The sequence below is a fragment of the Rhinopithecus roxellana genome, chromosome 1 (assembly GCF_007565055.1).
Source record: "Rhinopithecus roxellana isolate Shanxi Qingling chromosome 1, ASM756505v1, whole genome shotgun sequence".
In the NCBI taxonomy this organism is placed as follows: domain Eukaryota; kingdom Metazoa; phylum Chordata; class Mammalia; order Primates; family Cercopithecidae; genus Rhinopithecus; species Rhinopithecus roxellana.
The window spans coordinates 165,936,368-165,952,000 of record NC_044549.1 but is presented as its reverse complement, the minus strand read 5'-3'; the positions used below and the strand labels follow the sequence as shown (position 1 = coordinate 165,952,000).

At 38.4% G+C, this 15,633-nt stretch overlaps 1 protein-coding gene across 1 annotated transcript in view; it reads right to left on the bottom strand.

Moving 5' to 3' along the window:
• Positions 1 to 15,633, bottom strand: part of NEK10 (NIMA related kinase 10) — a 280,588-nt gene that overhangs the window by 246,343 nt on the left and 18,612 nt on the right. Inside the window, exons 2-5 of the mRNA XM_030933079.1 lie at positions 15,419 to 15,529; positions 15,074 to 15,134; positions 8,690 to 8,820; positions 6,572 to 6,670 (exon numbers count right to left, since the gene is read on the bottom strand). Coding sequence (XP_030788939.1) covers positions 6,572 to 6,670; positions 8,690 to 8,820; positions 15,074 to 15,134; positions 15,419 to 15,492 — 365 coding nt within the window. The 5' untranslated portion in view covers positions 15,493 to 15,529. The remainder of the gene's footprint in view (positions 1 to 6,571; positions 6,671 to 8,689; positions 8,821 to 15,073; positions 15,135 to 15,418; positions 15,530 to 15,633) is intronic.

Sequence of the window (15,633 nt, the reverse complement as noted above, 5' to 3'; positions counted from 1 at the left end):
GTCATGATTTTTAACAAAGGCACCAAGAACATTCACTGCAAAAAGGACACCCTCTTCAATAAATGGTGCAGAAGAAATTGGGAATCAGTATGCAGAAGAATGAAACTGGACCCCTGTCTCTCTCTCACTACATACAAAAATCAACACAAGATGGATTAAAGACTTAAACATTAAGATTCAAAACTATGAAACTACTAAATAAAAGCAGAGAAAACACTTTCCTATGAAACATAGGAAGGTCTAGGCAAAGATTTTTTTTAGGGTTTTGATTACTAGTTTTTAATTTTTTTCTTTTTTTATTATTATACTTTAAGTTCTAGGGTACATGTGCACAACGTGCAGGTTTGTTATATAGGTATATATGTGCCATGCTGGTTTGCTGCAGCCATCAACTCATCATTTACATTAGGTATTTCTCCTAATGCTATCCCTCCCCCAGCCCCCCACTGCCCAACGGGCCCTGATGTGTGATCTTCCCCTCCCTGTGTCCATGTGTTCTCATAGTTCAACTCCCACTTATGAGTAAAAACATGCAGTGTTTGGTTTTCTGTCCTTGTGATATTTTACTGAGAATGATGGTTTCCAGCTTCATCCATGTCCCTGAAAGGGACATGAACTCATCATTTTTATGGCTGCATAGTATTCCATGGTGTATACGTGCCACATTTTCTTTATCCAGTTTATTATTGATGGACATTTGGGTTGGTTCCAAGTCTTTACTGTTGTGAACAGTGCTGCAATAAACATATGTGTGCATGTGTCTTTATAGCAGCATGATTTATAATCCCTTGTGTATATACCCAGTAATGGGATTGCTGGGTCAAATGGTATTTCTAGTTCTAGAACCTTGAGGAATTGCCACACTGTCTTCCACAATGGTTGAACTAATTTACACTCCCACCAACAGTGTAAAAGCGTTCCTATTTCTCCACATCCTAAGTTGTTTCCTGACTTTTTAATGATCGCCATTCTAATTGGCGTGAGACAGTGTCTCATTGTGGTTTTGATTTGCATTTCTCTGATGACCAGCGATAATGAGCATTTTTGCATATGTCTGTTGGCTGCATAAATGTCTTCTTTTGAGAAGTGTCTGTTCATATTCTTTGCCCTCTTTTTGATGGGGTTGTTTTATTCTTGTAAATTCGTTTACATTCTTTGTAGATTCTGGATATTAGCCCTTTGTCAGACGGCTAGATTGCAAAAATTTTCTCCCATTCTGTAGGTTGTGATCTAGGCAAAGATCTTACGGCTAAGACCTCAAAAGCACAGACATTAAAACAAAAATAGACAAACGGAACTATATTAAACTAAAAACTTCTGCACAGCAAAGGAAGCAATCAAGAGAGTAAAGAGACAACCTATTAAATGGTAGAAAATATTTGCAAACTATTCATCAACAAGCGACTAATATCCAAAATATACAAGGAACTCTAATAACTCAATAGCAAAAAATAAGCAAATAATACCATTAAAAAGTGGGCAAAGTTGCCTGTTCACTCTGATGATAGTCTCCTTTGCTGTGCAGAAGCTCTTTAGTTTAATTAGATCCCATTTGTCAATTTTGACTTTTGCTGCTATTACTTTTGGTGTTTTAGTCAGGAAGTCCTTGCCCATGCCTATAAATGGGAGAAAATTTTTGCAATCTACCCATCTGACAAAGGCCTAATATCCACAATCTACAAGAAATTTAAACAAATTTACAAGAAAAAAACAACCCTATCAAAAAGTGGGCGAAGGATATGAGCAGACACTTCTCAAAAGAAGACATTTATGCAGCCAACAAACATATGAAAAGGAGCTCATCATCACTGGTCATTAGAGAAATGCAAATCAAAACCACAATGAGGGTTGGGCATGGTGGCTCATGCCTGTAATCCCAGCACTTTGGGAGGCTGAGGTGGAAGGATCACGAGATCAGGAGTTCAAGACCAGCCTGGCCAATATGATGAAATCCTGACTCTACTAAAAATACAAAAACTAGACGGGTGTGATGGTGCACACCTGTTGTCCCATGTACTTGGGAGGCTAAGGCAGGATAATCTCTTGAACCCAGAAGGCGGAGGTTGCAGTGAGCCGAGATCAGGCCACTGCACTCCAGCCTGGGCCACAGAGCAAGACTCCATCTCAAAAAAGAAACCACAATGAGATACCATCTCATGCCAGTTAGAACGGTAATTATTAAAAAGTCAGGAAACAACAGATACTGACGAGGTTGTGGAGAAACAGGAACGCTATTACACTGTTGGTGGGAGTGTAAATTAGTTCAACCATTGTGGAAGACAGCATGGTAATTCCTCAAGGATCTAGGACCAGATATACCATTTGAACCAGCAATCCCATTACCGGGTATATACCCAAAGGATTATATATCATGCTACTATAAAGACACATGCACACGTATGTTTATTGCAGCACTATTCACAATAGTAAAGACTTGGAACCAACCCAAATGTTTATCAATGATAGACTGCATAAAGAAGATGTGGCACATATACACCATGGAATACTATACAGCCATAAAAAAGAATGAGTTCATGTCCTTTGCAGAGACATAGATGAAGCTGGAAGCCATCATTCTCAGCAAACTAACACAGGAACAGAAAAACAAACACCGCATGTTCTCACTCATACGTGGAAGTTGAACAATGAGAACACATGGACACAGGGAGGGGAACATCACCCACTGGGGCCTATTGGGGGGTGGGTGGCAAAAGGAGGGAGAGCATTAGGACAAACACCTAATGCATGTGGGGCTTAAATCCTAGACGACAGGTAGATAGGTGCAGCAAACCACCATGGCACATGTATACCTATGTAACAAACCTGCACTTTCTGAACATGTATACCAGAACTTAAAGTAAAATAAAATAAAATATGTGGGCAAAGGACATGAATTAACAACTCTCAAAAGAAGACATACAAATAGCCAACAAGTACATGAAAAAAAAGTTCAACCATCACTAATCATCAGAGAAATGCAAATCAAAATTACAATGAGATATCATCTTACCCCAGTTAGAATAGCTATGATTAAAAGACAAAAAACTAACAAATGAGGATGTAGAGAAGAGGGAACTCATACACTGTTTGTGGGAATGCAAATTAGTACAACTGCTGTGGAGAACCTTATGACGATTTCTCAAAAAAATAAAAATAGAACCATATGATCCAGCAGTTCTGCTACTGGGTATCTATCCAAAGAAAAAGAAATCAGTATAACAAAGGGATACTTGCACTCATATGTTTATTGCAGCACTGTTCACAAAAGCAAAGATATGGAATCAACCTTAGTGTCCACCAACAAACAAATGAATTTTTTAAATGTAGTATACACACAAAATGAAACATTATTTGGCCATAAAAAAGAGAAAAAAATCACATCATTTATAGCAACATGGATGGAACTGGAAGGCATTATGTTAAGTGAAATAACCCAGGCATAGAAAGACAAATATTGTGTGGTCTCACTCATATATGGAAGCTTAAATAAAAGTCAGTCTCATAAAGATAGAGAGTAGAATAATAGATACCAGAGTCCACGAAGGGTGGGTGAGTGCAAGGGGGGATAAAGAGGTAGGTTAACGGGTACAAATGTATTGTTAAATGAAAGGTATGAGTTCCATCATTTGACAGCAGAGTAGCGTGACTATAATTAACAACAACGTATTGTCTATTTCAAAGTAGCTAGAAGAGAGTTCTCAACACATAGAAATGACAAATCCTCAACGTGATGGGCACCTCAATACCCTGACTTGATCATTACACATTCTATGTATGTAACAAAATACCACATGTACCCCATAAATATGTAAAATATTATATAGCAGTATATTATAAATGAATACTATTATACAAGGATTTTTTAAAAAAGATTAGTTACCATTGTGTAACTAGGAGTAACCCCAGGCTCAGGGATGATACTTTCCCTTGTCCTTTGAGATTTACTGTGAGGTATTTGCAGTGTTACCTTATCTGACTCTGGATTAACAAGTCTTTTCCAGTTTCAGATGCCATCTGGCAATTTCATTCTGAGAATGGGGGAGTAATCACAAATCATTCTTAGGAAAAGAACACAGAAAGGAGGTGTCCACAAGTGTGATTTAGGGAAAGGCTAGAGTTGGGGTGAGTAAAATACAAGAGCAACATTATCACCAATTGGGTAGGCATTGAGAAGTGAGTTGAAAGGGGTCCCACTTCACAAATGAGACTAAATTCCCAGTAAGTCATATTTTTCAGGGCAAAATTGAGTAGCATAGTATGTTGAATGTCTTACCTACAGTCTTATCTACAACCATAACTGGACCAAGGACCCAAATTCCCACCCACCCCCAATCTCATGCAGCCTTTAGTTAGTTGTGTTAATACAAATTGTATATATTTAGTACATTTTCCTTTATTGGGTAATTGTCTTGCTGATCAGAGTAGAATTTGAGTTCCCAGGGAGAAAAGGACCATATGTCCTGTTAATTTTTTAAACTTCACCCTTCTTCACCACTTACTTAATCCCTTCCTTGCATACAGTAGATGCTTACCAGTTTGTTTATCAAATTGAATCTAAACCTTCAACCCAACACTAAATCTGATGTTTGCAAACAAAGGGGATAACAAGCCATATCAGAAAAGGTCCTGAGGTGTAATTCTTCTATAAGTCTAAAGTTAGAGGGGAAGGAAAAAAAGGACGGATAATCCCGGCTATTTTAGCAAGGTTATATGGGGTGAGGCACAATGGAAAACCTTTATATTTAAGCCATCTTTTACCCAATGCTTTTAGAATAGAACTGAACATAACAAGCTGTCAGCAGCCACAGGATGACATTAAAGGACGCCCTTGATGTTCGACATTCCTAAATTCCATCTCGTACTATGAAAGCAAAGAGATCTACAATTATCTCTTCCTAGTTTGAAGACTTCCAGGGACTGCTCATGTTACCAGCCAGTAACTTCATCCAGCCTAAGATGCCCCTTCAATTACTAAGAATTTTAAAACACCCTGAAAAGAGATCTCTCAACTTTAGAATTGTTGAGATCTTTTTCAATTAGTTGATGCCAACCAGTGCCCAGTTATTTTCCCTAACAATTTCTGCATCTAGTGCCTTCCCCCAAAGTATTCACCCAATAAATAGTCTACTGGGTATCCCTTGAAGAGTCCATGTGAGCTGGCTTAAAAAAAAAAAAAAAGAACTTTATTTCCTAATACCGTTTTATGCATAATGATTCTGCTACTACCATTGTTTCACTCCGTTCAATCTAAGCAAAAAACAGTTGAAATATATATATATATATAACTTCAGGTTATTTGCAGTGTTCATTAATCTTTGAACAATCTTTGAGTGTGTAATCGAGAACTGAACAGTGACCCAATTACATAACCTTGGTAAAGATTTTAGGCTTCTTGTATCATCTGAGCCAGTCTAATAATCCTCCACTTAAATTAAGTACAAAGACGTGACAGATGCAGTCTCAATTCTGTATTGTTTTAAAGAAAACTAATCTATTGGACAGTCATTTAAGTCCAATACTTAAATACATAATGCTAAATGACCCCATCCAAAAGATGGAGACATGAGGCCATCAATTAAGCATGTATCGAGTAGCTGACTCGTCATGGAGGACCCATCAGAATGCTGTTCTACTTAAAATAAGCTATTGCATTGGGCCAAGTCAGTTTTATTTTGATCAAGGTATTAAATTATTAATACTCCTATTTTTATTTTTCACTATAGAAATAATGTTTTTCCATTTTCACTGGGATGGAATTCACACATCTCAATCAAGTCACAAAGTGACAAGGAAGACTTAAGATTCTTTATAGGCATTTTTCAGCTGATGCATGTGGGAAGAGTATGGGCCTCCTGAAAAGAGCAAAAGACAGGACCCTGTCGTGACAGACTGTTAGGAGCCTCCTTCGCATCTGGCAGCAGCATACCCAGTTTTTCTATGAAGCAGCTCAGAATGGACAGAAGATTCAGACCTGACTGCAATCCAGCAACAATCAATGGCTCCCTGAAAACCCCTGATATTTGAGAGAGAGAATCGAGAGGACTTGTTAACTAATCCTTTCTCTACAGTCCCAACACTGCACCCGTGTTAACAAGGCAAAGAAAGGAATGTTCGATTTGGTCCTGAGAAGAAACATCTTTACGAGGCTGTGGCTGGTTGTTACAGACTCATCCTTTCTTTTCTCAAGGTCAAGGCTTGTGCAGTCCATTTAATCGGTCATTAAATCACTGCAAAACTGCACCAGGAGAATGTTGTCCGTGGTGCTGTCCAGTGTCTCTTTCATAAGGTCCCACACAATAAACTCCTCCTTCAGTATCCAAACTCAAAGAAAATAAAGAAAACATAACTTGAGTGTTTTCCCATTTTTCCGTATCTGTCATCAAATTCAGCTAAATTCAGCACCCCATCAGTGATTTTAATAAGATCATCTGTAATGCCTACTCATTTGCCTCCTTCTCTCCTTTAATGACATGTTCAGTCCTGGAAGATGTTTCAAATCGTGTTCTAGAGACAAGATAGATGACATATGCCACTCTTGAGTAAAAGCCTAGTTTTCCAGGAACAATCTTACCTGCATATGAGTCTATTTTTCACCAAGGCGGTAAAGATCTCCTGAAATAGTTTATGCTGAGGATGTTTGCTGAAATTTCTCTCATTCTTGTAGTTTATACTGAGACGAAACAAACAGAAAAGGATTTTGTTATAGAGATCAGGCTGTCTCAAAGTTGCCAATGCAGACAAAGATCATCTATATTCAGGTAATGTTTTTATTATTACTAACCAGTATACTAATGAGGATTCAGGCAAATATTGAAGGAGACTTGCATTTAACATGTAGCGAAAAGCAACTATCAGCTGTTAAAATAGGAACTAGAAATTCAATTATAAGGTTAAAAATAAAATATAATCAAGCATACGTATTTCCTTTACCATATCCATTAAATTATTCCCTATAAACACTAACAGCTAAAATTGGTTGGAGGAAGAAAAGGGTAAATGGAGAGAAAGAATGATTGGGGCACATTATTCAGACAGCTGTGTAACAGGAAGAGAAGAATTCCCTCTCCACTTTTCCACATACCCTGGATCCCACTGGCTGATCTCACTATCAACACCAGCGGTCATCATTTATAATTCCTTCTAGATAAGAAGGGTTGATTAAACACAGTGTATACACCTTCAGCCATGTTGACTGTCACTGTTGATTGTTTATACGGTTTTTGTGTGTGTGTTTAACAAAATTCTGAGATATTCCATCTTCAGCTTCTTTTTTTTTTTTTTTTTTTTGAGATGGAGTCTCACTCTGTCGCCCGGGCTGGAGTGCAGTGGCCGGATCTCAGCTCACTGCAAGCTCCACCTCCCGGGTTCACACCATTCTCCTGCCTCAGCCTCCCGAGTAGCTGGGACTACAGGCGCATGCCACCTCGCCCGGCTATTTTTTTGTGTTTTTTAGTAGAGACGGGGTTTCACAGTGTTAGCCAGGATGGTCTCGATCTCCTGACCTCGTGATCTGCCCGTCTCGGCCTCCCAAAGTGCTGGGATTACAGGCTTGAGCCACCGCGCCCGGCCCATCTTCAGCTTCTTTTTGCTGATCTTACAGCTCACCAAAGAGGTTAAAAATACCTCCAAAACATTCTATTTTAAAACTGGAAAAGGATAAGGGATAATAAACAAAATGGTCACATTGCTACCAAATACACGATATGATATTTTTGCATGTAATTAAATAAAACTAATTTTAAGAGCTAGGACAAATAAGCTGGAATTCCATGAACATACAACCTCAAAGGAAACGAGTATAACCTTATGTTGCCATGTGTAATGTTCTGCCTTCTGTCTTTCAGATGCCATTGGACAGCATGTCCCCATCCTAGTCACCTGAGGGCTGTAATGGTTTCTTAGTACACGGGCACTGGTACTCACCATATGACAATTTTTTAATTAGTTAAGTGCTCCTCACTAAAAATATGTTTTTAAAATATGAATCCATGAAATGTCATGTAACTTTCCCATACTATTAAATTCATTGTCATAAGATGACAGGGAAACAAAAACAAAATCTAGGCCAAATAAATAAGGATGCTCACATTGATATTTCATGCTGTTCACTATTTACATGATACTTAGTGCCAAATGACCCAAGCACACTGTAAAACTGAGAGAACCAGCTCCCGAGGGGAGTGGCCCACAAGAATGTGGAGCTTTGCAGGGGTCTGCGTGGCAACAGAGATGAACATTACCTGACACTTTCAATGTTAGAGGTGTGCCGCAACCCCTTCAACTGAAAACCTCAGTTGTTCTGACAACCACATACTTTAACCACCACATCTGTTCACAGCAACGGCTCCTTTTATGCCGTCTCATTACTGGCAAGATCTAGACAGACAAAGATTGGGATAAGCCTAACCAGGTCAATAATCTGGAACCACTTCCTCATTGAGCAATGCCAAACGCATGTCAGCATAGTGTCCTAAATCTCCCAGGTCAGTTCCACCTGTACCCATTAAACCTGTTATTTACATATTATTTCTGGGAATGGTTTAAGCACTAACTAAAAATATTAAATTAAGAATCTCTATGGTAACTACTAAAGTGGGTTTTTAATTTTAGCTCCTGGGATAAACTTAAATAAAACTGTGAGCTAAGTAGAATAAGTTGTTGAAGACAAAGGAGATGCTGGATTTCTTACCTAAAATTTTCAAGTTCAACAGCTTCTGTGGACTCATGCCACTGACCTCGAGCTCTGTGTCCACCCGCCCTGATGGCAGGCTCAGACTTCATCATGCTATTTTGGGCACTGTTGAAGTTAATGGCTGGAAGCTACAGAAATAGAAGCATAGAGTACATGAGGATCACAATTCAACACGGGATAAAGAAAGTAACAAAATATAGGGAGGATGAGGAGAATGAGTTTTTTTCCAGGCCAATAATTAAGATAACAACCCTTTCAAATGTAACGGTTTTCCAAGATTTAAATCAAGTATCTTTGACTTGAACATCTACCTTACACTGTTTTATTTTTCTTCAAAGCTTGTAACACCACTTATCATATCTGACAGTTATTTATGTACTTTTAGTCTCCCTTGATTGTAATGTCACCTCAATACAAGCAGGAACTTGCCTGTTTTTGTTCAGTGCTATTACCCCAGCACCTAAAACAGATATGGGTCTGGGGTGACACCTGGGCATCAGGAGGTTTTGAAGTTTCTCATGTGATTCAAACGTGCAAGCTGACTAGACAGCTCCTGGATCCAGGTAGAACACTCTGATACAGAGCAGAGTGCCCAAATTGAGAATGAGTCATCATACATTCATTCATTCGTCAATATTTACCAGGTGTACACACCATTTTCCTGGTGTTAGGGATATAACAATAAAGAAGATTCTATCACTTTTAATCAGTCTGAACATCCTGATTACTCAATCATATTTATAAAATACATTAAAATATATTATCAAATTTACCATAAGTAAAAATTTAACTACAACATCTTGACTATGCTTCCACTTGCAATAATAAATTGTCAGGTTATCAGTATTTCAATAGTTTCACTTACCAATATTTGTCTATAATTTGGATAACCCTGAGATTTGTTTCTGATACCACAATAAAGTTGAGCATGGTATACACAAATATCCTGTTTTTTCCAAAGTACAAATGAAGGACGTTCTATAATTAGCTAAATTATTACAGATGAGGTAAGCAGAGTATAACATAACAAAAAAATCATTTTTCAGTAAATTATTCCATATATATTACATATATTACCAAACAAAGTTATAATATGTTGTACTTGTTGTCTTATTTCATTGAAGTATTTAATGTAAATCAGTATGAAGACATCATTTCCGGCCAGACGTAGTGGCTCACACCTGTAATCCCAGCACTTTGGGAGGCCGAGGCGAGTGGATCACTAAGGTCAGGAGTTCAAGACCAGCCTGACCAACATGGAGAAACCCTGTCTCTACTAAAAATACTAAATCACCAGGGTATGGTGGCACATGCCTGTAATCCCAGCTACTCGAGAGACTGAGGCAGGAGAATCACTTGAACCCAGGAGGCAGAGGTTGCAATGAGCCAAGATCGTGCCATTGCACTCCAGCCTGGGCAACAAAAGTGAAACCCTGTCTCAAAAAATAAAAGCAAAAAAAAAATCATTTCTTTATTCAAAGTGAATATGCCTGACTTTTTATAAGGTCAGCTTACAGAAAAATGGATTATAATAAAGACATTGTTTAATAGTTAACAAAACTAAAATCCTTTTTTATCATATGCCAGCCACAGTGAAATTTTCAAAGTGTTAATAATAAATCTTCCATCCTATAAAACTACTTTTCTATCTCAATTCAGTCAGCCAATCTACAACCACCAAAAGACAACAGGCTGAGCCAGCAATGCTTAGTGGTTAAGAGAACAAATTCCCTGGCCAGATTCTATGAGTTTAAATCTCCCATTAACTAGCTGCATAATCTTAGAAAATTTACTCAATCTCTCTGTGCATCAGTTTCTGTATCATTAAAATGGAAATAATAATAGTATATAACTCAAGAGTTATGAAAATTGCATGAGTAATTATAAATAGTAATTTATAAAACACTTGCTATGTGTCAAGCATAGTTCTAATTGCTTTGTACATACTCTTTTAATCCTCATAATTATTCCTATTAAACAGATGAATTTTGCTAAATGAATAAAATTTGTCATTACAAATTAGGTGATTTCTGAATATGAACTATTAATCCAAATGATATCTAACATGAAGTAACAGCACAAGCAAATTTTCCCATGTTATACCCAAAATATCATGATACATGGCAAAAAAGGAGCAGGTTTTCCACGCCCAAGAGATTCTAAACCCCCTTACCATTAGCACAACTCCTAGAAGAGTTTGAAAGAGACAAATTAGCCAGCACAGAGAAAGCAAGCCCAGGTGACTCCAAGGGAGGAGTGGAAAGCTGCCGCAGCTTGCCACCATTCCCTTTGCAGCAGAGCAGGCAGCCTGTATCAGAAATCAACTCATGGAGAACGGGTGGAGAGATGGACTTGGCATCAATAGTTGCAAAGACCAGGAACTTAATAGTAGGCACCTTGAAGCAAGTAGCACTTCATATGAAAGAAATATACATTCAGAATCCAGTTCAAAACCCAGAGCCTTTTCTCTTGGGCCCCCAATTTGTCTATCTTCTGTGTGTCTGATCTTTCCACACCTGGGCATCTGCAGCCTGTTACTCCTGAGCTTGGGTCAGGGCGTGACTTAACCTCCTGGCAAGCACTTGCCCAAGCCTTCCTGGATAGAGCTGTTCACTCCTTTCCTGGTGGCAATACCATGCTTACCTCTCTTTCAAAACATCTCGGGCTCGTATAATGTATAGCTTACACAACATCCTTTCCCCTTGAATTTGGCCACCCTGAGGGCAGCATCACATCGATTAATCTTTGTGTTCTTAGCACTTCTCACAGAGCTGGGCATATTGTAGGTATGCAAATGGGAAGCTGTGGAACGAATGCTCACTTTGTTCCCAGTCTCTTCGCCAAACTAATTCATCTGCTAAACCACCTCCAGATAAGTTCATCCATTAATTCAGTGTATGTGTTGCAGACACATCATATACCAGACGTTATGTGAGACACCATATATATACAGTAAGCAGAACAGTCATGGCCCCTGTCTTCAAGGAGCTTACAGTCCCATGGGTCATGGGAGGGGGTTGCAGTCCATGAACCAGAATGTCAAGAATGCCATGTCACTTCTGCTTGCAAACTTCAACGTTCTCTGTTGCTTATGGAATCAAGTCCAAAATTCATAGATAGGCTTTCAGACACTGCACAGTGTCTTCCAGCTTTTTATCCAATAGAAATGTCTAGTCACCCTTTTACTTACATGCTTGTCATTTTCCTTCCTTCGGATATTTGATTATTTTACTCACTTAACCTAGAATGCCCTTTTCATCAATTCCACCGATGGAAAAACCAGCCTATTTTTTAAGAACCACCTCCTTCCCTGTCATTCAAGCTAAAATTGGCTTCCTATTCCTCAAAAGCTATATCCTCGCTGCATGCACCATTCAACCAGGATGGTGTCTTGCCTTATACCATAATTATCTGTTCCTACTCCCGCTCTCTCAAAACATAACCACCACCACCATGCCATATACGTTTTCTTTCTACAGCGTCTATCGAAATCTCCTTCATTTCAAGATAATTAATAAGCCCACAACATATTAATTTTTTTCTTTATTCCATCTTTTTTTTTAAATTGCAAATAAATTCCGTAGCTTCCTATGGCTCTAAATCTGGAGGAAGAAAAGAATCTGAATTCCAGATCTTAGCAGGTTGCTTCAAGATTTGTGAAAACCTCTGGTGACATCTCCAATCAGCGTTGTAGTTTCACTTTGCCTCAGTAATCCTGGGGCAGTTCTTTTTCTTGAGTTATTGGGTTTTCCTGGATTATGATTATTCTAACCCTGCTTATCTTGAAGGAGGCCTCTCTGCCTCTGTGTGTCTCTGTCTCCAGTTCTGTCACATTATGAGACTGTCCTAGAGATATGCAGAGATACACGGAGTGTAGGTCAGGACAAAGAACAAAAGTAGAACACTGGAACACAATGGACCAGTGGTGGAAGCAGCCTGGCTCGTTAGAGATTCAGAGGACGGGCATTCAGTTCTCTGCACTCTCTACCCACAAGGTAGATTTCCTCTGTAACTTGAATTTGGCCAGTCTGGTTCATTTGCAAAAAACAGGCCACAACTTGTTAGGGCAGAAATGCAGCTGAGTGGGCCTTAATCACAGGTTTCACTTTTCAAATTGAGTACTGAAAATCTCAGAGCCAAAGATGTTGTCCACGTGTATATTTTGTTGAGCATTTCTGCTTGACCCCAACTCTACTTTGCTCCCAACCCTTGTTTTTCTCTTATTTTGCGCCCTGGTTTTAATGTATAACAACCTATCATACTTTCTGTCTCTTTATAAGCTCCTAATGACTCTTTCTGGAATAAGCAAAGTATAAATAACTGTAACTTGAGTTATTTTCTCCAGTGTCTTCCCTCTCCTATAACTGCCTCCACGTATTTTACCAAAAGGAGAACAGGGTAACATTTCTTATTTCAAAATTACAAATCAATGAAACTTTTATAAACACAATTAGGCATTAATTTTGTAAACCTAAGGACCTTCATTTAATTGACAGTATTTTTATTTTTTTAGCACCATCTACTTTCTGAATAACTCAAGTATTACAAATATACATTTTTGTACATGTGAAAGATTTTACAAAAATATATGCCATGTAAAGTTGTACCACAACAGATTGCAAATTTGAAAATTGGTTAAAGGGGGAAAAAAAATCACTAAATTAAGCCTGCCAGGTGTTATCAAGCAAGCAGTGTTGAAAGGGCATACAAGAGATCTAGTCAGCATAAACTTCAAAGTTGAAAAATTAGAGCCAGAAAAAACACATTGGTTTTTGTTTATGTTTTTGTTTGCCCTGGTCAGGAGGTTATACATATTCACGTGGTGACCCAATTCTCAAGTCACAATTCAATTTAGCAAAATCTGGCCAAGAACTCATCATATAGAGTGAATGAGAGGCAAAAGTCAAAGTTGCTGGCATTAGGACATACATGATCTGTCAGGAAATAAGACATGTAAACAAGAGTTTCCAAAGCACAGGAGAAAATAATGCTATAGCATTAAAAGAAGGAGCCTTGGGAAGACAGAGATCACCTCTAGAATGGAAGCTATAAGGAGGTAGTATCATTAGAGTTGGGTCTTGGAAATGGGTGAGACTTTATAAGAAAGAAATTTAGGAGAAGGAAATAGTAAAAGCAAAAAGTAGAAGTCTTTGATATTATGTTTACATCACAGGACGTACAGTGGGAAAGAATGGGCACTACACTCAAAACTGTATGCCTAGCCATCTTGCTTGCCTCTTTTAAGAAAGGAGGGACTTAATTTTGCAAGTCATTTAACAGGTATCTCAGTAGTTAGAAGCATACACAGCAAAGATGGGGTATCTGGGTTCGGAACTAGACTTCACCAATTATGAGGCTGTATGACCTTGGGAAAGTCACTTGATTTCTTCGTGCCTGTTTCCTCATCTGTAAAAATGGGAGTTGTAATTATTAAGCAGGGTAATGCAGGTAAAGCAGTGGGCACATAGAAAGTGTTCCCTAAATATAAACTATCATTATTTGGCTTTTATATGCCATCAAATCATTTGCCAGTATAAACAGATAAAAATGCTGTAGTTCTAGTGTAAATGTGGTTGATATAACAAAAATCATCAGGGTTGGATTACCAAACACATGAGCTCTTAAACAAATTTGCTTAAGCAAGAACAATGTAGACTTTAGAGCCAAACTACAAGGATTCAGGTCCCATCCCTGCTATTTATGAGTTAAGGTACTAAATAAGTGTCTGCTATTTTCATTATTATTAGCATTGGTATGTTGTTCCCCAAGCCTCCCTGGATGGCCTCTAATCTCATGATTTTCCAAAGCCTCAAAGGTGCAAAACCAAAATGAAAAGTTTGGAGATAAATTCAAGCAGAAGTACCACTTTTTCTCTAATAAAAACATTACAATGCTACTATAAAAATAGCCAAAATTCACTCCTTGCCCCTCTTTTTGGTGAGGTACATTGTGCAGCAAGCCTCAAGAATGGTACTGTAGCAAGGGGGCAGGATTGGGAAGAGTGAGGGGGGAGGAGGAGAAAAATGAGGTAGAAAGTGCTTCGAAAAAAACAGTTTCCCTAAAGCTTGGAAAGCCAAATGTTGGCCATTCAGTAAAAGAGTATGCAGTCTGTTTACAGACCGAAGAGGAAAGGGTTTGCTAAGTAGGACACAGGGTGACAAGCATGGGCTAAAGCAGGGCCTGGCCTGAGAGAAGAATGTGGATGCCAAGTCTTGGCAGAGCCTGAATCAGGTGTCAGAGAAACAGCTAGATGAAGAAAGAGCAAAAATGTGAATGAGCAAAGAAAAGCAGACATATTGTTCATAGAGATGTTAAATGGAGTCCTTTGGAAACATACGAGTTTTCTTTTATTACCACATGAACCTTCTTTGTAAACACTACCTGTTGTTTGCTTGACTGGACGTTTAAAAGGCACCGAAGTCTTTTGAGATCTGAATAGTCCCTAGGAGAAAGAATAACACAATGTGAACCCACAGAAGGCTCCAGGTGAACAAGATCGTGTTACTCACTGATGGCATTGCCACTTGGAGGCCTGCTTTTATCAACTGGAACGTATACACACACTAAACATTTTCTTTAGAATGCTAGAAATGACCAAACGTTTCAGTGAACACTATAACTGAATAGTAGTTGTCAAGAGTCTTCTCTATTTCTCAAAAAGCCATTAAATCTGTTCAGTAATCACTGCCTGAGTTAATAATTAGCAAACGCTCAGTAGGGAGTTACCTGGTGGTGATTTCTTGCTGCTTTTTATCAGTTGATTTTTCTGTGGTCTTCACCTTTTTGTCTTGATCAGGCATTGTAAAACATCAACGCTCCAGAATTAACATCACATTCCTTTCAAATTAAACCAGAGGGAAAATTTTAGTTGGGTTGTGTGCACCAAAATTTTCTCAGTTAATACAGACAAAACCTATTTATAACATCTATTTAAACATGGA